This window comes from Propithecus coquereli, unplaced genomic scaffold (assembly GCF_000956105.1).
Source record: "Propithecus coquereli isolate 6110/MARCELLA unplaced genomic scaffold, Pcoq_1.0 Scaffold478, whole genome shotgun sequence".
Taxonomy (NCBI): Eukaryota; Metazoa; Chordata; class Mammalia; order Primates; family Indriidae; genus Propithecus; species Propithecus coquereli.
The window spans coordinates 1,011,598-1,038,270 of NW_012150596.1; the positions used below are offsets into that span (position 1 = coordinate 1,011,598).

The 26,673-nt window shown below is 39.7% G+C and overlaps 1 protein-coding gene and 1 pseudogene across 1 annotated transcript in view; one reads left to right on the forward strand and one right to left on the reverse strand.

Annotated features, from left to right (window-relative positions):
• Positions 1–26,673, reverse strand: part of ARHGEF6 (Rac/Cdc42 guanine nucleotide exchange factor (GEF) 6) — a 109,651-nt gene that overhangs the window by 18,733 nt on the left and 64,245 nt on the right. The window contains exons 7-11 of the mRNA XM_012655488.1: positions 22,342–22,436; positions 19,203–19,298; positions 18,651–18,773; positions 3,933–4,071; positions 1,395–1,454 (exon numbers count right to left, since the gene is read on the reverse strand). Coding sequence (XP_012510942.1) covers positions 1,395–1,454; positions 3,933–4,071; positions 18,651–18,773; positions 19,203–19,298; positions 22,342–22,436 — 513 coding nt within the window. The remainder of the gene's footprint in view (positions 1–1,394; positions 1,455–3,932; positions 4,072–18,650; positions 18,774–19,202; positions 19,299–22,341; positions 22,437–26,673) is intronic.
• Positions 9,371–13,042, forward strand: LOC105819256 (annotated as a pseudogene).

A 26,673-nucleotide genomic window follows, 5' to 3' on the forward strand; every position in this document is an offset into this window, starting at 1 on the left:
TCACTGCTTTCAAGCACTGCGTGGATTCTTGGGGATGCAGAGAATAAATAAGAAACAGTACCCAACCTCAAAGAGCTCATAGGTTAGAGGAAGAATCAGAAATATAAACAGGTACAAACATTACAGTTTGATATATATGTAATATATACATTTTTTAAGTCAGTGCTTCAGAAAGTGTGAGGTTATCTTAGAGTACTTTAAGCACATGCATTCCAAATTGAGTACAAAACATAAGCACATGGTTAGCTATGTTACTGTTTCCAAATGAATGTAATGTAATAGCGTTTTGGGGTGTGTTTTCTATAAAAAAAAAAAATCTCTCCTGCCCTTTCAGCTAAATGGACACTTGAAGAAATAAATTCACTGTATACATATTTTGGAAGCACCTACAGTAGGAATAAATATACTACAACTATCAAAGCAAGTTTTACAACATAATCAGAAAGGAATACAGGTATTTCAAAAAGAGGCATTTTATATTCCCATTTACATGGGAAAAAATAAGACAGCCACAAATTATAATGCCACGGGTTTCAGCTGTTCTATTAGCTTGAGCCATGCAAAACTGCCAATATTTGGACTGTTTTTGACCTACAACAACAGCAGTTTTAACCTAATACCTTACTCTTGTCTTCAACTTGCTGTTTAACCATGGACACATCAGTTACTGATCATTCAACAGCAAGGAAAATGAGGTGATGGTGAATGTTGCATCACAACCTTACAGAAAGGATCAATAACTAAACGTTCATCCAAATCACTTAGAATGCTACAGAAATAGCTGAAATGAAGCTAAACTTAATCAATCACCCCAAATAAAGTTTTCTTTCCTTCTAAAATGGCACCAAGTGGTTTCACATCAGTGGGTTCAAGAAGACACATTAACCATCACGCTGAAGATACAAGATTACAGGTACCTTTGATAGCAACCCAGATAAAGCAATTGTATTTTAGTAGTTTGGGTTTTTTTTTTCTTTTAGACTTGATGAAGGATTTCTTCGTCATGTGCAAAGAACAAACTCACACCTTTTAGCATAAATAGTTGAATCCAGTATTGATGCCAATCAGTGAATGACGAGTTACACAGACATAAGGTGAGCAACGGGGGTAAAGACAAAGAGACGAAAGGAAACCCCCCACCTACACACCAATGCTTAATGTGGCCGAGACTATAAATGTGATTGCTTTATACCCTCAGCCTGGCAACCTTTCATAGGTAAGCATGATTTTTGGAGCACAAAATTAAATGAAACAATCACTGCGATACTGTCATGAAAGCTTAATTGTTTCCATTCCAAAGACCTTTGCATAAGGAAAGAAACGTTACACGCAAATCACTCTCTCAGGAACAAAATATACAAAATGGAGAGTTATAGTTTTAAAGCATCACCTACCATGAGAGTTTTGAATGCTATGATTGCTTTCAGAATGTCTTGATGATCTGGATGAGTATCCTATCAAAGGAATACATTTGAAAACAATATTAGAAGAGAACAGATCAGTAGTTGCCAGGAGTTGGGGGGCAAGAAGGTGTGGCCACAAAGAGATAGCAAGAGAGAATTTTGGGAGTGATGGAACTGTGCAGTATCTCAATTGTGGTGGTGGCAACAAGAAACCATACCTGTGTTAAAATTTATAGAACCGTGCACTAAAAAAAAAGTCAATTTTATGTATGCTAATTTAAAAATTAAAAAATAGAACAGCAGTTGATCATTTGGAATCTCAACACATCCAATTATTAGGTTATTAAGAAATTAAGACAGGTGATCACACATGATATATTTAGTAACACAGCAAGTGTGGTTATTGAGACAACAGTTCCCATTTCCTTTTTTTGTTATTACACTTTGGATAATAAATATTTAATAATAAATATAGTAACTAAATAATTATTTGGGGGACATCTTTAGGTCATGTTGTTGGTAGATGATAGGAGGTAGGGAATTGTGGAAACAGAGGGATAGTTAGAGAAAAATCAATCTAATCTCATTTCCTAAAATGCCTCCATTTTCTCTCAGCAGTATCAACATGGCAGATGGGAAAAAAATTCCAAGTTTCATACCATGTGCTCCTTCTTAAGCAAGGCTTTTACATACCGTCTTCAGTTCCATGGTACTTGCAACCCTGAAAAGTGGACGGGTTCAAAAATGGCTTTGAGGAACCCACAACTCCGTAACTGTTTATGAAGGGAAGATAAGTATTCTTGGGGGGTAGATGTGTCCCTAACACTGGGGCATATGGGGTGTGTAAGTGTACCTAACCTTGGGCATGTATGTATGCCTAACCCTTGCAACTCAGCAAGAGTAATGGGAAGACCAAATCTCCTGCTCGATTAGGCTCAGGTGATAAAATACAGAAGTGAACAAATTAGGTGTCTGATCCAAGCCAAGGATGGCATTGCTCATGAAAAGAAACGTTGTACTTCTTTATAGTAAAATTTATCCTTACCAAAATCAGCTGACAACTGAGAATTTCAGGTTCTATTCTACTGTTAGCCAGAAGCCATGACCCATGATCAGAAATCTGGAGAAAGTGTCTTACCCGGTGCTGAACTAATACTAAGGGTGTGTATTATCTGATAGTGGGAAGTGAAAGGCAGCCAAAGACATGTGATCAACAGCAAATGGAGGCAGGAGTAGAAACAGGTTCCACTACAGGGAAGGCCGAGATAGAGGTGTTCCAGGCAATAGGAACATCTGGGATTTTTTTTCTCCCCTAACTAAGTGCATATTTGTATTTCAGCACTGAGCAGTAACAGAAACTGAGGCCACTAATTTCCGGATTTTTGTGATAAGCAAGGAGGGGGAAACCTCAAACGGTTCAGCCAACAGGTTTAGCTTATGGAAAGGCATCCAGAGGTCAACACCTTCCCGAGCCCTAACTGAAATTTCATTCTGGCAGGCTTTACTCACCAGGTCCCCACTGCCTCCAGCTTTCAGGCAGGTCAAATACCCTGAGAATGTGGTTTCGCTCAGAGTACATGCTTTCAATCCTTACAAACGCTGGCAAGCCCTGTAGAATGCACCCTATTTCTTTAAAGATAATCAAACCCTTTAAAACCTCAAAACCTTTCCCCAGACACAGGAAGAGCAACTAGGGTAAATGCAGCCTTCCCCAGCGGGCCCTCCTCTCCCACCCACGCTCAATCCCCCATGCACTACCGTGAAGAACAGCTCGAGGAGCTAGTGCTGCTTATTGGCTTTTAATAACAAGAGGATTTGGGCTCTTGATGAGAAAATATTCAATTATCAGGCCTCATTGCAAAATTTTAATATTTAGAAAGCACTACAGCTGTGCCACAACTGTCGTGAGTAAAGTGTAATTGGATAAACAAAAATGTGAGGGGCCTTTGATATAGATGCATCGATGCTTCGAGAGATACCACTAATATTGTATCCCATTTATTAATCTTTCAGGAGTACCAGAATCTTCCATTATAATCCAGAGTCAGGAAGCTGAATGATCGCAGTGCTCTAGAGATAAATATTCCTGTACATAATGAACATGTTCTTTGTTTTTCTGATATGGTTTGCTTTATCTCCCACAATAAAGTTGGTTAATATACCAAACAACAGAAGATTTCTTGGTCTGATTTTGACTGAAACACCTTCTACAGATAAGAGGGCAAAAGGAAACCTAATTCAACAAGTAAGCACAGATTTGAGGGAGGCAACAGGATCGAAGCTTGGAAGAGAAGAGAGGGGAGGGAGAATGATCATGAACATTTGGTAAGAACGAACGAGATCTTATTTTGCTTCATAAAGAAGAAAATTAGAAGCCTGAAAATAGGGAAGATCAGATACAGTAAATTTTGAAACCAAGGCATATTCTGGATTCCTCTGCCAGTCTAGTTTGGCGGCAGACTGACTGCTTCCTCCAGATCAGAGGAACATACTTGGTACACGAGCTTGAAAAAGCACACCTTCCCTTACCTCCATATGCCGTTCCAACTCTTGCAAGAGAGTAACATACTTTTCCAGTCGCATGAATGGTTTGCTGAGGCTTGTTGTTAAAATGAGGATACCTGGGCTAGATGCACCTTGATTTTCCATAAATTTTTCCAGATCATCACTAGCAAAAGAATGAATATAGTTTTGTTATTGCTGAATATCCCATGTAAAGAATTATCCATATGTTGCTGGATTTCACACAGTACAAAACCAAATAAAAATGTGTTTCACTAGTCCAAATGCTGTTCAATCCATTTCAACTCAATTCAATTGGCTTTATTCAGCTTCCGCTATGCAATCAGCACTGTGCCCAGCACCAGGGCTCCAGTGGTGAGCCAGACACTAGTAATCCCTGGTGTCATTTACTCACTCAACAATTACTGATTGAGCATCTATTAAGGGACAGGCTCTGCTCTCTGATGGGGATACGGCAGCAAACAAAAAAATCCTTACCATTAAGGATTCTGCACCCATGGGCATGGGGTATACAGCCTACCAGATGACCTCAACCTAAGGTTTAAAAAATAGATTTTCTTAATCACTTCAAACATTCTAGTTACTGGCTGGTCAGGTGCCAAGGGTAGCAATTCACCAAGTGCTCCCTATCACCCACTTGTAATGTCCTAGAATCAAGTCCTACATTCAGATAGCAGCATATTTGCAATGACTAACCACAAAGTCACTCAGCCTGGGATCTAAAACCAGTGCAGCAGATTACCCAAACCCCTCCACAAGGCAGCAACCTGGTGAAAAAATTTATTAAAATTTTATGAACCATGTCCTATAAATGTCTAATGCTAGGCTGGTGCTTTCTCTGCCATTTAGCACCCTTCCAGATTGCCTCCTTTCCACCAACAAGGGTGTCGAATCCTGGGGCTGCAAGATCATTTTAATACACATTTGAGCAAAATATTATTAGAGAAGAAAACCCACTGCTTAACTGACAGCAAATTTTGAAACTTTGCTTGATCTCCTCCTTGGTTGGTCATGCATATCCAGTCAGTCACAGGTCTTTCTGGATCTGTTTATTCCTTTCCATTCTCACTGTCACTGTCTTAGTTCAGGCCTCCAGCTCATCCCACCTGGCTCACTTCAATAGACCAAATGGTCTCCTGACTTCCAGGCTTTTTCCAGGCCCTGCAGACCACCACTTTCGTTGCATTGCTATCCCACTCAGGAAGCTCTGAGTGCCTACAAGATCAAATCTTAACTTTTTACACTCCTACTGGCCCCACCAACTTTTTCCACCTCTCCACACCAGGACCCCCTACTTTAGAGTGACCTACTTATTCTCCCTAGAACACATCAGACACCGTGGTTCCCAACTGTGCTGCGTTGCTATAGGTTGTGAAGTGTGTTCAAAGAAACCTGCTATCAGTAACAAAATACTAGGGGGCTGGGAATGGAGTGGATTGCAAGTTATCCCTATTAATAATAGACACTGTCCATCCTTGGGCTTTTGTGAGCAGGAGAGAAAAGGAGGTAGTTTCAGCTAATGTACCAGCAGCCTTGAGTCATGCAGTATCACACATATGTCAGAGGAAAAAAGTGCTGGGAATGGCTGCTTTAATGAAAGCTAGATCATATCTGAGCGGTCACATCTAACAATCGCCTCTGACCATTTTATCAGTTTTTGCAGTCTTGTTCTAGAAGCCGCTGAGGGGAGAGAAGTGCCCTAGACTTGGAGTCATAAAACAGATTTGGTGACCCTGGATGAATTACCTGAGCCTCAACTGAGTCATCTGTAAAAGAGAGATAATACCTACTTCCTAATGAAAGTATGAAGATTAAATATTAGAGTTTTTAAGGCTACTATTTCATGCTAAGAATTTTACAAGCATTCGTTCTTGTTTAATATTCACAACAACATTTCAACACAGATATTCCCCCCATTTTACAGATGAGAAACCTGAGACTCAAGAAGGGTGAGTTAACAGCTAGCAAGCGGCTAAGGTGGGATTCATACCCAGGTCTGAAGCCAAAGCCTCAGGTCTTATCATGATACCATACTGCCTCTCTACAGGAAAGTACAGTATTTTGTAAACTTTAAAGTAGTCAATAGATGCATTTTTATTTCTATTATTATAATTATTCCAAACAAATACGTCACTAACATCACATCTTTAAAAACTACCAGTACCTGTGATTTCCAACTTAATGAAAATTGAATTGATGTTTAATTTCCAACCAAGAGCGTACAGTGCATAAAGAGATTTAAAAATTCATGGCACATTAAATGTAATTATGGAAATAACTCAGATTTGGAGAGTGCATTTGAGTAGAAATGTAATTTGGAGAAAATCACTTTCCTAATTTCTTTTCAATTTGGTAAACAAGTCTTATTTTTTTCCCCATGACTAAATAACTGCCTGCATCCTCGACATTCTACTCTAATTGATGCAAGAGTTACAGCAATTAAAAGCATATGTTAATGTGCACTTTGTTATTACTTTTCATGCAGCAGTCTAATTTCTAGGTTTGCTAAATATTATAAAAAACTCAAAAAATTTTTCAACATAACATGAGATCACTATTTTAGATTAAAACACTGGTTCTTGGAAAGAAAAGAAAATTTTACTACTGCAAAAAAAGAACAAAACTGTCCTATAAAGCCCATTTATCTATGATAAAATAAATTCTAGGCTGGGCGCGGTGGCTCACACCTGTAATCCTAGCTCTCTGGGAGGCCGAGGCGGGCGGATTGTTTGAGCTCAGGAGTTCGAAATCAGCCTGAGCAAGAGCGAGACCCCGTCTCTACTAAAAATAGAAAGAAATTAATTGGACAACTAAAAATATATAGAGAAATTAGCCGAGCATGGTGGCGCATGCCTGTAGTCCCAGCTACTCGGGAGGCTGAGGCAGGAGGATCGCTTGAGCCCAGGAGTTTAAGGTTGCTGTGAGCTAGGCTGACGCCACGGCACTCACTCTAGCCCGGGCAAAAGAGTGAGACTCTGCCTCAAAAAAAAAAATAAATAAATAAATAAATAAATTCTAAAAGACACATTTTACTTAGCCAAATAAATTTAATACACAAATATTGTTATACCAAAGAACAATCTGTCTTTAAAATACAGTTTTTATACAGCCCGTTCAAAATGGCAATGGGCTAAGATCTGCTTTTCAAGCTTAACATGTTCTGTATATGGGATGTGATACAATAGAAGCAGTTCTCAATGTATGAATGCTGTTTAAGCATTGTTTAAGCTGTTTAAGCAAATGTGCTTCATGGAATGTATGGTGGATGGGGCTCTGGTACAAACTGGGTTGGGATGGAAAGCTGAAGAAAAAACTATGTACATTATAATAACACTACAGAGCTTAACTATCTCATATAACAGTGTTTCTGTGGAATCTTTATATAGATTTCTAATTTGAATGTTCATGACTCTACCTAGCAGAGGGAATCACTGTGGCCCAAATGGGGAGACCCGGGCTTCTGACCAGTGGAAAATCCCAGGGGTGCTGCTCACACTGGGTTGGGTGGATCCCTGTTTTCCTTTTTATATTTATCCAATTCCAGAGACATGACTGTCTGCTCCTTTTTTTTTGGATGAGCCAGGGTCTTGCTCTGTTGCCCAGGCTGGAGTGCCATGGTATCATCATAGCTCACTGCAGCCTCCAATTCCTGGGCTCAAGTGATCCTCCTGCCTTGGCCTCCTAAAATGCTGGGAGTACAGGCGTGAGCCACAGCACCCAGCCTGTCTGCTCTTTTTTTATCCCCTGCCACCTCTGTTTGTGAGTCTCACTTGCTCCCTTCCCTGGTTCCTCAAAGACAGAAACAGAACATAACCGAGGCTCAGAATTTTTCCGATGCTCCTTGTCCCAGAAGCAAGTCTACAATTCTTTGGGGATCTCTCAAAGTCTTCATTGCTGGCAACAGTGGTAAACAGAGAGTGAAGAAAACTAACAAGAGGAAAAGAACGCAGTGCTGCTTGGGGTTGCCACCACAACAGCGACAGAAGTGAGGTCCAGATAGGTCTTAGAGCCAACTCCTCCTCTCCCTGCTCTCTGTGCTGACCCTCTCCCTCATGAAAAGGATGGATACGACACCAAAGCAAGCATGGGAGAGAAGTGGGTATTTTTGTAAGGGAGAGGTAATTCCCAGGAAGAAACAGGAGCTACCACGGTAAGCCGGCAGGGGACAGACAGGGGAAATCCCAAAGGACCTTACCCCCTGGGATAGCAAGAGATTGCAGCAGCCATTCAAATATATGCAAATATGCGGACACACCAAGGTTGGGGTCTGATGACATATCCAAATTCAGGCAATACATTACAGCATTTTTAACAAGGGACCTGCAGGCAACCATACAATCTTAAGGCTGAATGCGGTTTCATGGCCAATTGTTGGGAGCATTTCTAGTGTGGTGTTGCCACCTCCAGGCCGAAAGGAAGAAGTTCATCTGAACGTCGCAACTTCAGCGGGGAATGAACAGATACCAACCAATGTCCCTATTTCAGCTGAAACCTTGACGTAAAACAAAATTTTAACCTGAATTTTCTGTGAATTTCATTCAACTATGCCTTTTATTTAATATGTCATCATAAACTACTACAAGATACATGTAAAATAACTTAAATTATATTAGAAGCACATCTGATGAAAACCTCAAGTATTTTAATTTTTATCCCTTACAAGTAAATAAACCAGTACGGTAAAAATTTATTTCTATGAAGAGTCCAGTGAGTCTTCCATCATTTCAAAGGATATTATAAGATTCTCAAAAAAATACCACCAACCAAAATCAAGTAAACAGGGTATTATAATTCCCCCAAAAGTTGAGAATATTTAAATCACCTGCGTAACAAACTTTAAGTCATAATGTTGGACTTAATTTTATTTATAAAATAAAATTCCCAACATAGGCAAATGCAGTCAGTAACATTTTAACACATAGAGTTACAACAGAAACTCTGTAAACATCACAGAAAGTCTGCCATTTGAGGTAAACTGTGTCTTTCTGGTATTCATCCAGAATTGCTGTTCTCACATCAAAAGGTAAAGAACATGTGCTCATATAAATAGTGAGCTAATATGAGGGGGATTTCATTGTATTAGCATTAAGGAATTTACCCTTTAATACACAGGATGTTTATGTATCCATCAAAGGAAAAATGTGTGTGAACCATTTTTTCTTTATTTTAGATATGTAGTAAAGTATGAAAACATTCCTGGAAATGACAAAAACAGATGTAGGACTTTGGTTCCCTCTAGTGAGTGAGGGAGGAGAAGGAAATATCGGAGAGTACACACAGGACTTGCATTGCATCTATAATTTGTTTTTTAAGCTGAATGGTGGGTAGTGGGTGTATGTTATATTAACTCTGTTCTTTGTATGCTTGTACTATTTTCATAGTTTTCTTTTCTAAGAAGCAACTAGTAGCTGGTAGGTAGAAGATGAATAAAGTAGATGTGGGGCATGGCGACAACTACCTACCTCATGCTCTATGCTGGAGATTTTGTATACATTATTTCATTTAGTCCTCACAGAAACCCTGAAAAGTTGGTGGCTTTATCCTCATTTTACAAGTGAGGAAACTAAGGCTTAAAAATTAAATAAATTACCTTGGGTAACACAGCTTCTAAGTGGTACAGTTGTGAACTGACACCACATAAAAGTGGTAAAGAAGTTCAGGTTCACATTAGGTAGGGGTGCAGAAGAACTTAAAATGGTGAGGTACACTTTTGGGATGGTGGCATGAGATGCTCATTGGACCCGCTCCCCAAGGAAACAAGCACAGCTGGTGGAAACTATAAAAAAACAACCATTTAAAATCTCTAGAAATTTCCCTAATGGAATATGATAAGTGAAAGAAAAATTAATCAAGAAAATCCACTAAAACTCAGTAAGAACAGGGAGAGTTTATTCCATTTGAGCCATGCCTGACCAGCTCTCTTCCACTCTCCCTCCCTCCCAGCTCAGTTTGACAGAAGCTCCACTCCAGGCACTTGTGGCCAAGAAGAGAGGCCTCCCTCACTCCCAGTCAAAAATATGATTTCTCACCAGGAGAGACAGGCACCAGCACATCTCACTCCCTTCAACTCTGTGTAAAAGAGGGTAAATTCCTGGTGAGTGTGGCTGGGAGATCAAAAGCTCCCTTCACCCAACCCCCCATACATGGGTTGGAGGCTCTACCCCAGCACTGGCAGGTTGAAAATACTGGGGCTCAGTGGGTGTGGTGGCTCACGCCTGTAATCCTAGCACTCTGGGAGGCCGAGGGAGGAGGATAGTTTGAGCTCAGGAGTTCAAGACCAGCCTCAGCAAGAGCGAGACCCTGTCTCTGCTAAAAATAGAAATAAATTAGCTGGGCAACTAAAAATATATATAGAAAAAATTAGCCAGGCATGGTGGTACATGCCTGTAGTCCCAACTACTCAGGAGGCTGAGGCAGGAGGATGGCTTAAGCCAAAGAGTTGGAGGTTGCTGTGAGCTAGGCTGACACCATGGTACTCTAGCCTGGGCAACCAAGCGAGACTCTGTCTCAAAAAAATAAAAGAAAAGAAAATACTGGGGCTCAATCACCTCACCCCAGCTCTCGTGGAGGGCAGAGGTTCCATGCTGGAAGAGGCAAGCTAAGAAGACCAAAGGCTACTACACTGCCCAGCCCCCAGAGGAGTGAGATTTTGCCCAGGCACAGAGGCAGTCCATAGGAACAGAGAGCTTTAAAGCTCTCTGCAGAGAGAGAAATTCAAGCCTAAGGGCTCTTGCAAAAACAATGGAGATTTTGGTAGTAAGCAAATAAAAGGAGGCTAGTAGCTCCTCTGATTTAAGAGCAACAAGCTAAAGCATAAACTAGCTAGGTCACCAGAGAGAACCAGCTAGGAAGTGCTAAGAAGAGTCGGAGCAAATTTCAAAGTCTAGTCTCAACAACTATCCCTACTTGAAATTAATTAGATCAGATGGTGGAGCAATTTATGCTGCAGAGAATTGTCAAAAACATTAGAGCCATCAGCTGGAAATTAGTAGAGCCTAACACCTGGGTGTGATACCATATGGGGCTTACGGGAGAGAGATTAGGGAGATAGATAGTCAAAGGGAGTCCTGCTAAAACCGCTATCATTCGAGGGCGACTGCATGCCTGACCAATGCTGTGCCCTCTGAGGAGTGACAACAGAGATTGTACACTGTGAGGAAAACAGACTTCACTAAAACGGTCCAATCGAGTTACTAAACAAACAAATAAGCAAACAACAACAATAAGCCCCAGAGAGTGGGGAATGGAATCAGCATCCAGAGTTGTGAAATCTAAAATTACCTGAAATGTCTAGTCTTCAACCAAAAAAAGAAAAAAATTATGTGACATGCAAAGAAACAAGAATGTGTGACCCATACACTGGGAGGAAAATAAGAGACAACAGAAATTGTCTATGAGTGACAAAATGTCAGACTTAACAAAGACTTCAAAGTAGCCATTATAAATATGTTCAAAGAACAGAAGGAAACCATGTTTAAAGCAGTAAAGGAAGCCATGACGACAATGTCCCAACAAATACAGAACATCAGTAAAGAGATATAAACATTCTGAAATTAAAAAGTACAATAGCGGAAATTTAAAATTTCATCAGAGGGGCTAAACAGTAGATCTGAAACGGCAGAAGAAGGAATCAGAGATTTGGGTTGAGAGATCAGGGATGAGGGGGTAGAAGCTTTCCAGCTGGTTTTGTGCTGGCTTTCTCTTCTAGGTAAAGATAATCTCTATTTGGACCACAGCCTTTGGTCTTCCTGAAGGCAAAGGCAGCACATGCTAAATAATCTTCGACTTTTTTAAAACAAAGGAAGATTCTCTGAGATCATCAGACTCTTGGTCTAGGGAATGTCACCTGTCCAAATTATTTAGGTAACATTTTTCCTCTATGTTTTTCATCTTCCTTCACTCTTTGAAAAAAAAAATTCTGTATCACTTTCCCTTTCCCAAAACTTCCAGTCAGGCCTCATCAAGTTCATCTTGATTCTCTTTAACCATAACTCCATCAAGGAAATCTTTAAATCTGATAAAACCTCAGAAAACAGTCTCCTGGTCTAAGCTGCTTGAGTGGACTCATCCAACTATATCAAGAACCTTTGAGAGCAAAATTCTCAAGCACTTATGAGGGGAGTTGAATAGATGAAAACCTTAGGTGGCCTGACCTTATCATGGACCTGAGGACTTTGATTCTGAAGACAAAGATATGTTAAGCTGGGATATTAATGATCTGAAACTGCCACAGAATGTCAAAAAGACTGACTGGTTTCAGGAGGGGCCAGATTCTTACGTGAAGCACATCTACAGCTCAGAGAACAAGAACGAGCAGGGGCACCTGAGGAGCTGAGCCGTGCACAAGCAACACAAAAAAACACAACTTCCTCATCCTTAGGAAGTCCTGCCTGGGTGTGGTGCTGTGTGGCCTGACTGCTCTGCAGAGGAGGGGCACAAGATCCACCTGAGACCTGCCATCTGTGACAAAGCCCAGCAAAAGCAGCAGCAGAGACACTGTCCCAACTATAATGGGCCTCTTAAGCTAATTCCTTGCTTCGGCCATGAGGGAGTCCCAGTCACCATGTTCTGGAGGCACGACAGACATTTTATATTTTTCCAGTCAAAGGGAGAGGATGATCATTGAAAATTAGAAACCAAAATTGGAAGCCAAGACAAAAAGAGCCATGAAGAAAGCCCACAGTGTCCTCCTCTATCTCCCTGAACCTGAAAGGAAGCCCAGAGAGAAAGTCTCTTCCAGGTGAAACACAAAGTCAGGGAAGTTTACATTTAACTTGATCTTTCCAGGAAGGCATCTGATTGCCTGGTAGTTACAGTGAAGATTTAATAGCTCACACTCCCCAGTAGAATTCACTAAATGATTGCTTACCCTTCTCCAAAAGTTATGGTTTGGGGAGAACCACCGATCTGACTGGCTTGACTTCCACCTTGGATTCCACTAAGCTCTATGAATGCAAATTGTCCAATAGTAGGATACACAATAGTGGAAACCTGCTTCTGCCTTCTGCCTCTGCAGTTTACTCAGATTACAATGATCTGCAATGTGGAATAAAAACACTGCTTTGGGTAGAAACCCTCTTAATGACAACTATCATCCCAATTATTCTTTCCTCTAATTTTATCCTGGGGCCAATAATATACAGAAATTTAATATATTTGACAACCGCAGCACAAAAGAGGTGGGTAGGAACAAAGGTCTATTGGAATAAGGATATGATATCAAATAGTAACTCAAATTCACAGGAAGAAATAAAGATAAACAGAATAGTAAATAAGAAAGTTAATATAACAAACACTATTAAGTATAGCCTCGCTTTTCTTCTTCTGTTTCATCAATAGACATAAAATTGTATTAAATAATATAACTGTGTATTATCGTGTTTTTTTCTTTTTTTCTTTTTCTTTTTTTTTTTTTTTTTGGGCCGGGTTTTCCTTTTTTTGCCAGGCTAGAGTGCCGTGGCGTCATCCTAGCTCACAGCAACCTCAAACTCCTGGGCTCAAGCAATCCTCCTGCCTCAGCCTCCCGAGTAGCTGGGACTACAGGCATGCGCCACCATGTCCGGCTAGTTTTTTCTATATATTTTTAGTTGTCCAATTAATTTCTTTCTATTTTTAGTAGAGACGGGTTCTTGCTCTTGCTCAGGCTGGTTTCGAACTCCTGAGCTCAAACAATCCACCCGCCTCAGCCTCCCAGAGAGCTAGGATTACAGGCGTGAGCCACCGTGCCCGGCCTGTGTTTTGACATATATATTAATAGATATTTAACACATTGACTGCCACACTAGAAAAAAAAATTTTTCCTTGGGGCCACAGTGTTTTATTACAAAAATAGAATAAAAACTCCAAAAACAAAACAATCCTTTCTAATTTAATGAAAAATTTGTTATTTTTTTATTATGTTTTGTGCATGAGTTACATGCAACTTGGAAAATAGTTCCTGCAGCTCCCAAGGTGAAGAAACGTGTGAGTCACATATGCTTCATGAGGCCCCGGGCTCAAAACTAGCATGAGTTCGGCTGGGCGCGGTGGCTCACGCCTGTAATCCTAGCACTCTCGGAGGCCGAGGCGGGTAGATCGCTCAAGGTCAGGAGTTCGAGACCAGCCTGAGCAAAAGCGAGACCCCGTCTCTACTAAAAACAGAAAGAAATTATCTGGACAACTAAAAATATATATATAGAAAAAATTAGCCGGGCATGGTGGCACATGCCTGTAGTCCCAGCTACTCAGCAGGCTGAAGCAGGAGGATCGCTTGAGCCCAGGAGTTTGAGGTTGCTGTGAGCTAGGCTGATGCCACGGCACTCTAGCCAGGGCAACAGAGCCAGACTCTGTCTCAAAAAAAAAAAAAAAAAAACAACTAGCATGAGTTCAATACAACTCCCATGGCAGTTAATGTGTTAATGATAAAAGGGCCAATTCTCCAACAAGGTCATAACAATCCTTAATGTGAATGTACCTAACAACAGAGTATCAAAATACATAAAACAAAAATTGACAGAACTGAAAAGAGAAACAGATAAATCCACTATTATGGATAGAGACTTCAACATCCTTTACCAGTAATTGACAGATCCATCAGGCAGAAAGTTAGTCAGGATACAGTTGAACTGAACAGCACCATCAATCAAGTGATCCTAATTGACATTTATAGACTATTTCATTCAACAACAGCAAAATACACATTCTTCCCACATACACCACATTATGGGCCATAAAACACAACTTAAATTTATAAGAATAAAAACCAAAAAATGGTAATGGAACAACTGGATATCCACAAGCAAGGAATAAAGGTGGACCCTTACTTCACACCATATGCAAAAGTTAACTTAAAATAAATTAAAGACCTAAATATAAAAGCTAAAATTATGAAACTTTTTTTATTTCAGAATATTACGGGGGTACAAACGTTTAGGTTACATACAATGCCTTTATACAACCTGAGTCAGAGCTACAAGTGTGCCCATCCCCCAAACAGTGTGCACCGCACCCATTAGATGTGAACATGACCGTCCCCTCCTCCCCCCCACCTGCCCAACACCCAATGAATGTTACTTCCATATATGCACATAAATGTTTATCAATTAGTACCAATTTGATAGAAAACTCTTAGAAAATGGAGAGGCATAAATCTTCATGACCTGGATTAAGCAATAGTTTCTTAGATATAATACCAAAAGCATATAAAACTTGAATGAATGAGGAGTTGCTTCTTATGGATGAGCAAGGAAAGTGGTTTCTTGATATAGAAACTACTCCTGGTGAAGATGCTGTGAACATTGTCGAAATGACAAAAAAGGATTTAGAATATTATATATATTTAGTTGGTAAAGCAGTGGCAGGGTTTGAAAGAATTGACTCCAATTTTGAAAGAAGTTCTACTGTAAATAAAATGCTATCAAACAGCATTTCACGATACAAATAAATCTGTCATGAAAGGAAGAGTCCATCAATGTGGCAAACTTCATTGTTTTAAGAAACTGTCGGGCCGGGCGTGGTGGCTCACGTCTGTAATCCTAGCATTCTGGGAGGCCGAGACAGGAGGATTGTTTGAGCTGAGGAGTTCGAGGCCAACCTGAGCGAGAGCAATACCCCATCTCTACAAAAAAAATAGGAAAATTAGCCTGGCGTGGTGGCTCACGCCTGTAGTCCCAGCTACTCCGGAGGCCAAGACAGGAGGATCGCTTGAGCCCAGGAGTTTAAGGTTGCTGTGAGCTACTATGATGCCACTGCACTCTAGCTGGGGTGACAGAGTGAGAGAGTTTGTCTAAAAAAAAAAATTCAATAAGCAAGACAAAAAGATGCTCAACATTATTAGCCATCAGAGAGATGGTGAGTGACTGCTACAGGGTACAGGGGTTTTTTGGGGGGAGAAGGTCATGAAAACACTCTGGAACTAGACAGTGGTGATGGCTGCACAATCTTGTGAATACATTAAAAAACATTGAACTGTACACTTTTAAATGGTTGATTTTATGGTTTGTAAATTATATCTCAATAAAAAGACACCCCAATTTAAAAACAGGCTAAGGATCTGAATAGACATTTCTCCAAATGAAGATATACAAATTGCCAATAGGTACATGAAAAATGCCCAACATCATTATTCATGACAAAAATGCATATCAATCTCACAATGAGAAACCACTTCACACCCACTAACATGGCTATAATCAAAAAGTCTGACGATAACAAATGTTGGCGAGGATGTGGAGAAAATGGAACCCTCATACACTGCTAGTAGCAAAATAAATTGGTGCAGTCACTTTGGAAAAGAATCTGACAGTTCCCCTAAAAGTGAAACATAAAGTTACCATATGATCCACTCCCAGGTGAAATGAAAACATATGTCCATGCAAAGACTTGTACATTAATGTTCATAGCAGCACTAGTCACAGTCCATCAGCTGGTGAATGGGAGAACGATATGTGGTATCCATGCAATGGAATATTTGGCAATTTAGAAAATGATGTACCGATACGTGCTACGATGTGAATGAACCTTGAAAAAATTATGCTAAGTGAACAAAGCCAGACACAAAAGGACATGTGTTGTATGATTCCACTTAAACGAAACGTCCAGAATAAGCAAATCCATAGTGACATGAAGTACTGTAGTGTGGTTGCCTTGGGCTAGTGAGGTTGAGGGGAAAAGGGGAGTGACTGCTAATGGGTATCAGTTTGTTTGGGGGGTTATGAAAATGTTCAAAAATTGATCGTGGTGCTAGTTGCTCAACTCTGCGAATATACTAAAAGTCATTTAACTGTACATCTTAAATGGGTGAATTGTACGGTATGCAAACTATACCTCAATAAAGCTGTTATATAAAAAAAGAAATGGTAAAAAAAAAGAAATGGTAACATTCTATTTCCTAAGCTGGGTGATGGGTACATGGGTGCTCATTTTATTATAATTCTTTAAATTTGCATTTAGATTATTCTTTTTGAGGATAAAATAAGTATCTTAATAAAAACATTTTTTAGAGGTCTGACAGACCTGGATTCTGGCTCAACCACTTAACAGCTATGAGTTCTTGGGCAGATTACTTAACCTAAGCCTTCCAATGTCTTATCTGTAAAGCAGAGACAGTAATAGTAGTGACTCCCTCATATGCTTTTACATCATGTGCCTGGCACATTGTCAGTGCTATTATTAGCTAATGTTAGCTACAAGCAGTTCAACCACTTGCCTAAAAATCCCAGGTTCATGGCATTTCTCTCTTTAAACTCTAATTTCCATATTTGCTATTTCATAAAAGTTCAAAACTTCAATTAGGGGAATAAAATTGACCTTCAAGTAGAATTTAGTGAATTCAACTTTTAAAATGTCTTCACAAAACAGCTCTATAAAGCCAATAAATAAACCTCCTAACAAGCCAGGACAAGAACCAAAATTTCTACCACTTCTCATCTCACTCTGTTGCCCAGGCTAGAGTGTCATGGCGTCAGCCTAGCTCACAGCAACCTCAAACTCCTGGGCTTAAGCAATCCTCCTGCCTCAGCCTCCCATGTAGCTGGGACTACAGGCAGACACCACCACACCTGGCTTATTTTTCTATTTTTAGTAGAGATGGGGTCTCGCTCTTGCTCAGGCTGGCCTCAAACTCCTGACCTCAAGCGATCCCCCCGCCTCAGCCTCCCAGAGTGCTAGGATTACAGGTGTGAGCCCGCGCCCAGCCTGCCACTTCTGAGGGTTGGTGACAACTAATGTTCTAGCCTGGCTCTGGGAGTTCAAATCTAGGCCAGATTGAGAAGAATATTATTTTCAGTGTTGAGCAGCCTCCAGAATCCATGCCTGTGTGAATCTAGTCTCCAAGTAAAGTCAACAGAGTCTCTGTGTATTGTTCTTGCTATTGTCCCACCTCAATTTCCAGCACGTGACTTCAAAGGTAAAACTGCGTCTTCAAGCCTATCATAGTTTTCTGGTCCAGATTAATGTGTCAGTGAATGTGTCAGGGATGGGTTGCCAGAGGTTAAGGAAGGGTGGGAGAGATGTGGCCTTTATCTAGGTCCCTTACAAGAACACTTATTCTTAAAGGAGACACTATTCTATTGTTCCTCATGAATATGCAACAATTTATATCCATGTATAAGTATTATCAAAGCACTTTGCTTAAAGTACCAGTCACACAGCTCCCAGTGTTGGTTTTCTTCCACCTTTCCCTGCCTTTTAGCCATGTCACTGCTTGAGACTTCCTCTACCCAGGCAAGGAGGGAAAGTGAAAAGAGATGAAGCTATGTAGTTTAGCTATTTGTCAGCAACTCTGATAAAACATTCATTGGGGCAGAGGAAGCCTAAACCATTGGATCGAAGTAGAATTTTGCTTTCAGAAAGGCTTCCCTGACCCTTCCTCCCATACCACTTAGTTGATACCAACACTGCAAAATCTCACTGTATCCTTTTAATTACCCTTTTGTAATACAACATGTTTATAATAATATCCACATTTCCCTCAAGATTCTAAGGTCCATGAGGGTGGGTACCTTCTCCTCCTTGTTCACTACTATATCCCCATCAGCTAGTACAGGGTCTTGCCCATAGTAGGTGCTCAATAAATTATTTGTTGTATTAATGGATGATCCTTCCATGTAACAATGAATCAATGCCTGGAATCATGAACAGTGATAATCAAAAGCTCAATGGGATCCCATGGATTTCCAAATAAGGTGGTCCTAAGAAAGAATCTCATTGCAAAACAGCTTCGTTGGAGAAACATTAATGATTTACCTGTGCTGGGTGAGCACATTTACAGCTGAAGGATGATTCGCACAGTAAGCCAGATACATGGATTTAAAATGAGGCATGAGACTCAGTAGACAGCCTCCTACCTTCTGTTGGTTTTCCGGAAACCTGTAAACAAAACAGATGAAACACAGAATGTAAAACAAGAAACAAGCGGTAAAGGAAGATGATTACCAGTTAAAGCTGGCGGCATTAAAACTTTTCAAAAGTTTTGCCAAAGTTAAAAGAGAAACTATAACTATTTTACCCGTGAAATGCAGGCTCTTGACCACTGCTTTAAACTCTAGCCACCAAACATAGCTCTAGTACCTCTACCTACCAATGCAGAGACCTGCTGGTAATACTAACAGTTGTTTGACACTGTGAACACCACCACCTAGTGCATTGTCTCTGTATTGTTACTTTGCTCTGGGACAATGTATCAAAACTGTAATAAATGTATAAATATAAAGTGCTCTTATCTAAAGCAACAAGTAAAAGGAAAACAAAACACAAACAACCTTGCTGGCTATCTAAACAGAAATATGCCACACTTACTTTGAACATTCTTCCAAGGCTTGGCAGAGTGTCTGTTGAAATGTACATACTTCCTCAAAGTTTCCCAGTAAAGATGTAAACTCCACAGTACTCAGACTAAAAAAAAACAAACAAAGTACATGTAGTTAACAGAACTTGAGGATGACTTTAGTTATCTATCTCTGTCTAGTTAGCTGATAGTTTGCTAATATATGGCAAATATAAGGGAAGAATTCCTATATTTTAACTTTTGCTTTTTAATTTACACCAGCTCTATGGTCTTAGGCAAATTTCTTAAGCTCCTTTCCTTTATTTCCCTTTTATATAACAAGAATATTGATCCTAAAGAAAGTGAGCGTCATAAAGGACATTTAGGTATTTTATAAAGCAATGAGTAAATTAATGACAAGTGCTTAATATCTAAGTATCTAAAGAGATAAAAATACCTCATAGCTGTGAATAAGCATAAAAAACTTTTGAGTACCTTCCTCTAGAGGAACTGGAAAAGTAATTGAAGGATATTATGTATGCTCACATAATGCACAGGAAAAAATAGCAAAGTCAGCTTTCACCTAAACTAAAATGCTCACGAATCAACTAAAGGAAATCTTTATGAGAGGAAGCAGAAGGGAAGAAAATAGTACTGATTTTGTTTGTTTATTTTTGGAGTGGAGTGGCATCAAATAAAAGGCAAACTGAACAATTTTATCCAGGGCCTCGTATGAAGAATGTTGTCATCCCTACCAGACTGTAAGTGATAATAATAACAAAAGCCAACACTCATACAGCATTGAACATTTATGCAAGCATTTAACAAATAAGAACTTGTTTCAATCTTACAAAAACTCTGTGAGATAGGTGCTATTGCTGGCTCCATTTTACAGGCACAGAGAAATGAAGTAGATCACCCAAAGCCACAAAACCGGTAAATGGCAAAGACAGAAATTGAACCAAAATATTCTAGCTCCAGAGTCCATGCTCTCAACCACTTTTTGGGAGAAAACATTTTGGAAGATTTGCTTAGAAGGCCAGTGGCTGCCACATGTTCTTTCTCCTTAATAATATACAATAATAATACTAGTGCAATATTCCCAAGAGAATAATTTTTGCTGACTAATAAAGGGAAGACCCAAACAAACATTACCGGTAACCCCTAGAGAATAAAAAGCTCCCAGTTCCTCTGCTGTAATGCTCTCCTGAACCGCAAGCTGGAAAACCCCTATTCTGGGTGTCAAAAGCGAAACCTTTAGCCAGCCAGCTTCCCTGCCTGTTGCTCTCTCAGAGCAGCAAGAACCTGAGTTGGGGCTTATTTGGCCCCTTCAGGATCAAACAATAATCAGTCTGGTTTGCTCAAATCACTTCGGGGGCAAAAAGATAGTCAGAACTAATGGAAACTTACTATTAATATAATTGCATTCTGAACTTGTTTAGGAACTGTGCAGGTCTGACTCAGGTCTCTCACCTCCTCCGCCCTGGCTCTTTTCTTTTTCCTCTTAACTATTTTTTTTTTTTTTTTTTTGAGACAGAGTCTTACTCTGCTGCCCAGGCTGGAGTGCCGTGGCACGATCATAGCTCACCGCAGCCTCCAATTCCTGGGCTCAAGTGATCCTCCTGCCTCAGCCTCCCAAGTAGCTGAGACTACAGGTGGGCACCACCACGCTCAGTTAATTTATCTATGTTTTGTTGAGGCGGTGGTCTCATTATGTTGCCCAGGCTGGTCTCAAATTCCTGGCCTCAAGCGATCTTCCTGCCTCAGCCTCCTAAAGTGCTGGGATTACAGGCGTGAGCCACTGCATCCGGCCCCTCTTACTATTTCTTGATTGCTAATCTCCCCCGCTTTCATTTGACATTTTACCGTCTCCCTTCCCAGGGTTACCACTTCAGTTTCCCTCTCCTCCTCTGCCTGTCACCTCCAGAAAACAGAAGGCACATTTCACTCAGTGGCAGGAGATACAGTGGACCCAACCTGGCCACTTACTGGCTGTGTAATGGACAAGAAAGTGAACTCTGGAATTCAGTTTCTTCTCTATTGAGTGAGGATAGTCATTTTCCCAGGGCACTAGACCCAATGCTTTACTGAGGTTCCATTCAGCTCTAAAACTATGATTCACAGAACACTTCATATTTCACATAATAATAACAAAAAACACTTTGTTGTTGATCATGTTTAAACTCTTACAACACAGGAATACAAAATCCTTTCATACTGGAGTAAGATTCCCACAGTGCCAGGAGAATAACCAAGTGGGAAAATTAGCAACACATTATATTTAAACAAGCATAATTTGGAAAAACAGAAAAAAATAATGAAATATATTAAATTTATTTAAGCTTAAAGTTGATGATTTAGGCAACTGTCCAGCAAAAGTAAACTCTTACTGAGGTAAAAGGAGAGGCTTTCATTTTCCATTTTATGGGCTGGCTGCTAAATTTTCTATTTGACTTATAGATCATGATCTCTAATGAAATTTAATCACTTAAAATAAAAACAAATGAATGCAGTTAGCCACTATTTGTTAAATATGTTCTGCCTATAAGCATAATAAAATCAATGGTCAATATTTTTCTTTCATGAAAACTAAAGTTTTCAATTCAGGCCTTAGACAATCATTTCAGATTTCTAAGACCAGAATGGGGTCTGAACATTTTGTTTTAAAAAATACTTTAACATCTGTTTATCATTCACATTTGCCTGGGAGAAATACTGGCTTGAATTGTTCTTATGAGTACTCAAAAAATGCCACATTGTTTCCACTCTCGGAGCATGGGAAAGAGGTTCTGCCCTGGCAAGCAAAGGTCAGAGTGAGCACAAGAATTTCCAGTCTATGTGCTTTTGGAATAAAAACACCAGAGAATCCTTTTTTTTTCCTGTAAGGTAAAACCAGACACATCACTTTTAAAAAGTACACGATAAAAATTATAACAGGCAGAAAAGCAGGTCTGCTCGTTCCTTTTACAGGCAGAAGAGAAAAAATTCCAAGCTCTCCAAAAGCAACATCTTGCATACTTTCTGCTGCCCTGACCATGTTCTTGGCAACCTGTGATCTGTGGAAATTCTTCTAAAGGGCAAAATCAATTATTCAGTGACATAAAAGTAATGACTCCATATGCTGACACTATTTTGCTTTATTTAGCTAGGGGTTTAAAATAAAAATCTTACTTGTTATTGGACTGCAGGGGTCTTAAGTAAGTAACAAGAAGAGACTGAAGTTCTTTAGCATACTCTTTTTCAGTGTCCAAGATGTTCTGTAACACCTATGAAGAAACAAAGGTCAACATACTGTAATTGTCAAGACAGCCCAAGGTAAAATATGGCTTTAGATATTTTAACCAAATTACTAGGGGGAAAAAGGTCCTATTTACTCAGGTTAGCACTGTAAGTAAAAAGCACAAAATCTGAATGAACTTTGTTTCAATTTAGCAAACTACTTTAATAATTGCATAACAACTGGTTATACCGCGTAACTCACAAGATCACAATTTTTCAGAGTTACCCATAACTGGAGGGGCCCTGACACGTGCACAGTACTGTTTAAAATGCTTTCGTGTGCTTTAAATCACTTTATTCTCAGGAAAGGTCTCGGTTAATTAACAAAAAATCATTATTCCCATTTTATGGATGAGAAAATTGCGGTCAGCTACCTTAAGGCATAGAAATTCCATGTTGGGATAGTTTAAGGATAACTGTGATGTCAAATATCACAAAAGATTTTTATGTTTCTGATAAGACCTTTAGGGAACGAAATCTGAGGATACAGTGAATTTTTAAGCAGAGTTAAAACTGGTCTTTTAATAAAGGCAAAATGTGCTACTACGAACAATTCAAAGAGAAAAGGAGGCTGAAATGCGAGGAATTTAACAAAGGAAATAATACCGATCATTATTATAAATAACAATAAAACTCCTATAGGCAAAACAATCAATATATGGGTCCATAATTTCTCTCCCGCTGCCAGTCACACCCCATTTCCCAGCCTCTTCCGGAGGCAAGTATAACCTTCATTTCAAGGTCTTAAAGATAACTAAGTTAACATTTTGGTATATTTTATTTCATATCTTCTAATTCATTCTGCAAAATTTACTGAGTGCCTACTCTGTGCCAAATGCTGTGCTGCCCACAGGGAGTTTCCACTCTGTGTGCAGAGGGCAGCATTAAACAGAGGGTTACAAGACAGAGTAAAACATCCTTAGGTAAGTAAGAGAAGTGCACTAGCTTACCAATATGCCAGACATATATACTCACAAGACAATGCATGACGATTTGCTTTTGACAGGTGGAGTAGTCAAAGCAAGTGGAGACCCAGGTCACTGTGGGCTTTCTGGGAAACAACTGGACTGGAGGATGGTGGTCCTGACTCTGCTACTCACTGACAGGTTGCTTCAGTTTTAAGGCTTCACTCACCTCAACTCAGATTATGACATTTCACCTACCTCAGGGACCATTGTGAAGAGGTGGTGAGACACTATACAGGCAGGTGCTGGGTGAGTGGGAAACAGTCCCATGAATTTAAGGGGTTAAGAAAAGGATTCTCAATGGCAGCAATATTGATATTTCAGACCAGATAATTTTCTGCTATAATGGAATACCCTGTGCATTGTAGCATGTTTATCAGCATCCCTGGCCTCTACCCACTAGGTGCCAGTTACATCTCACCCCCACCCTACTTATGAGGACCAAATATGTGTCCAAATGTTGCCAAATGTCACCTGAAGGGCAATATTACTCCCAGTTGAGAATCACAGGCATAGAAGGCCACAGGCAAAAGCTGGGGATTAAGTTGTAGCCCCTACTCCGAGCCACTCATGTCTACTTTCAGTTCCTCTATTCCTCAGAAACTACCCTCTCAAAGTATAAATGCAGGGGTCTGGAGGTACTGATGTTCTCTGAAATTAATCTAGTGATGGAATCAAAGTGTTACCCCCTATAGAAAGTCCAAACACAACAAAAGAAATTAGAAACTACTTTGAGATAAATGAAAATGAAAACACAACATTACAAAAACTCATGGGGTGCAGTTAAACAGTGCTTAAGGAAAAATATATAGTTGTAAATGCTGATATTAAAAAAGAAGAAAGAGGACTTCCAGTTTCCAGTCTACATGTAAGGGGCTTAAAAGTTGTTACTCCATCCTAACAAGAAGTAAACAGTTAAACACACTGAAAGAAACAAACAGACATTTTTTCCTTAGATCCATTAGAGAATTGAGGTCATAGGGAAAACTGCTGCTCCAAAAATTGGTGAGAAAGACAGGCAGATACAGAGAATCACAACTTACCAGAGCAGAGACTCACAAGCAGAAACCTCCACGGGAACTAGTAGCAGGGTAGAAAAACCTAAACCGCAGTTGACAAATTGTTGAGGGCTCAGTGTGGACAAGTTTGAGAGTTGGGAGCTCCAGGGGGTCCAATATTATTATAGGAGAGCACGCCCACACTTTGAGTTTTACCTTCAGTAGCTCTACCAGATTCTCCCAGTGAAGGTTAGAGGAAAATACGTCTCATGCTTCAGGCAGGGGGAGGGGAAAAGTAGCCATTTTGAAATGCACCAGAGCATTCTGTTCCTCTTAATAAGGCGTACCCTCAGGAGAAACTATTTTACCGAGCATAACCTATTGGAGTTTTATCAGAGCATAACTAACATGGAGGAAGGGAAATACCCACCTCCAGCCAGCTCTAGCCTTCACGTGGGGGAAGGGAGATACCCAACTCCAGCCCTCTCTAGCCATCCTGTCCCACCTAAGAAGGAATGAGTAGTGCTAGTGAAGTTCACAAGCCAGGGACACAGGATAACTAAAAAACTGACACCTAATCAAGGGAATATAGACTGCTTCCTCTTCCTCCACACCTTACCACCACATTACTAAAGGCCTAATTTACCATAGTTCTTTTTACTCAGTACATCATGTCAGGCTTCCAATAAAAAATTCCAAGGCATGTTAAAAGGCAAAAAAACACAGTTTGAAGAGACAGAACAAGCATCAGAACTAAAGTCAGACATCACAGGAATGTTGAAATTATCGGACCAGGATTTTAAAATAACTATGATTAATATGCTAAGGACTTTAACAGAAAAAGTAGACAACATGCAAGAACAGATGGATTGTAAGCAGAGAGACCGAAATTCTAAGGAAGACTCAAAAAGAAATGCTAGAGATCAAAAACACTGTGACAGAAATGAAGAATGCCTGTGATGGACTCAATAGGAGACTGAATATTGCTGAGGAAAGAATTTATGAGCTTAAGGATATGTCAACAGAAACTGCCAAAACCAAAAAGCAAACAGAAAAAAAGACTGGGGAAAGAACCAAAACAGAATGTCTAAGAACTGTGGGACAACTACAAAAGGTATAATGTACGTGTAATAGCAATATTAGAAGGAGAGGAAAGAGAAAAAAGAATAAAAGAGATATTTAAAACAATGATGGCTGAGAATCCTCCCCAAAATTAATGTCAGATACCAAAACACAGATCCAGGAATCTCAGAGAATAACAAGCAGGATAAATGCCAAAAAAAGAAAAAAATCAAGGTGTATCATATTCAAACTCCAGAAAATCAAAAATAAAGAAAAAATTATTGAAAGAAGCCAGAGGAAACAAATAGCTTACCTATACAGGAGCTCAGATAAGAATTACATCTGACTTATTCTCAGAAACCATGCAAGCAAGAGAGTGGAGTGAAATATTGAAAGTGTTGAGAGAAAAACCCACTAACTTTGAATTCTGTTTCTTGTGAAATTATTCTTCAAAAACGAAGGCAAAATAAAGACTTTCTTAGACAAACAAAAACTGAGGAAAATTGTCACCAGTAGACCTGCTTTGCAAGAAATGTTAAAAGAAATTCTTCAGAGAGAAGGAAAATGATAGAGGTTAGAACTTGGATCTCCATAAAGAAGTAAAGAATATTAGATAAGAAGTAAGTGAAGTTAAAATAAAAACTTTTATTTTTTATTCTTAATTAACCTAACAGATAATAGTTTATTCAGAATAATAATAGCCACAATGTATTTGATTATGTGTGTATATACACTTATGTGTGCTCATGTGTAAGTGAAATAAATGACAGCAATGATACAAGGGATGGGAGGGAGTAATGAGGAACACTATGTTATTATAAGGTGTCAGCACTACCTGTGAATATAGTGTATACCTTTGTATAGTGTTATTTAAAAGTGAACTTGGACTAGTTGTAAATGTATATTGCAAACTCTAGGGCAACCACTAAAAACAGAAAAGAAAAGAAAAGAAAAGAAATATAATGATATGTTAAGAAAGGAAAGAAAATATAATCATATAAAATGCTCATTTGAAACAACAAAAAGCAGAAAAATATAGACGACAAAAATAGAACAAAGGGGCCGGGCGCAGTGGCTCACGCCTGTAATCCTAGCACTCCGGGAGGCCAAGGCGAGTGGATTGTTTGAGCTCAGGAGTTTGAGACCAGCCTGAGCAAGAGCGAGACCCCGTCTCTACTAAAAATAGAAAGAAATTGGGC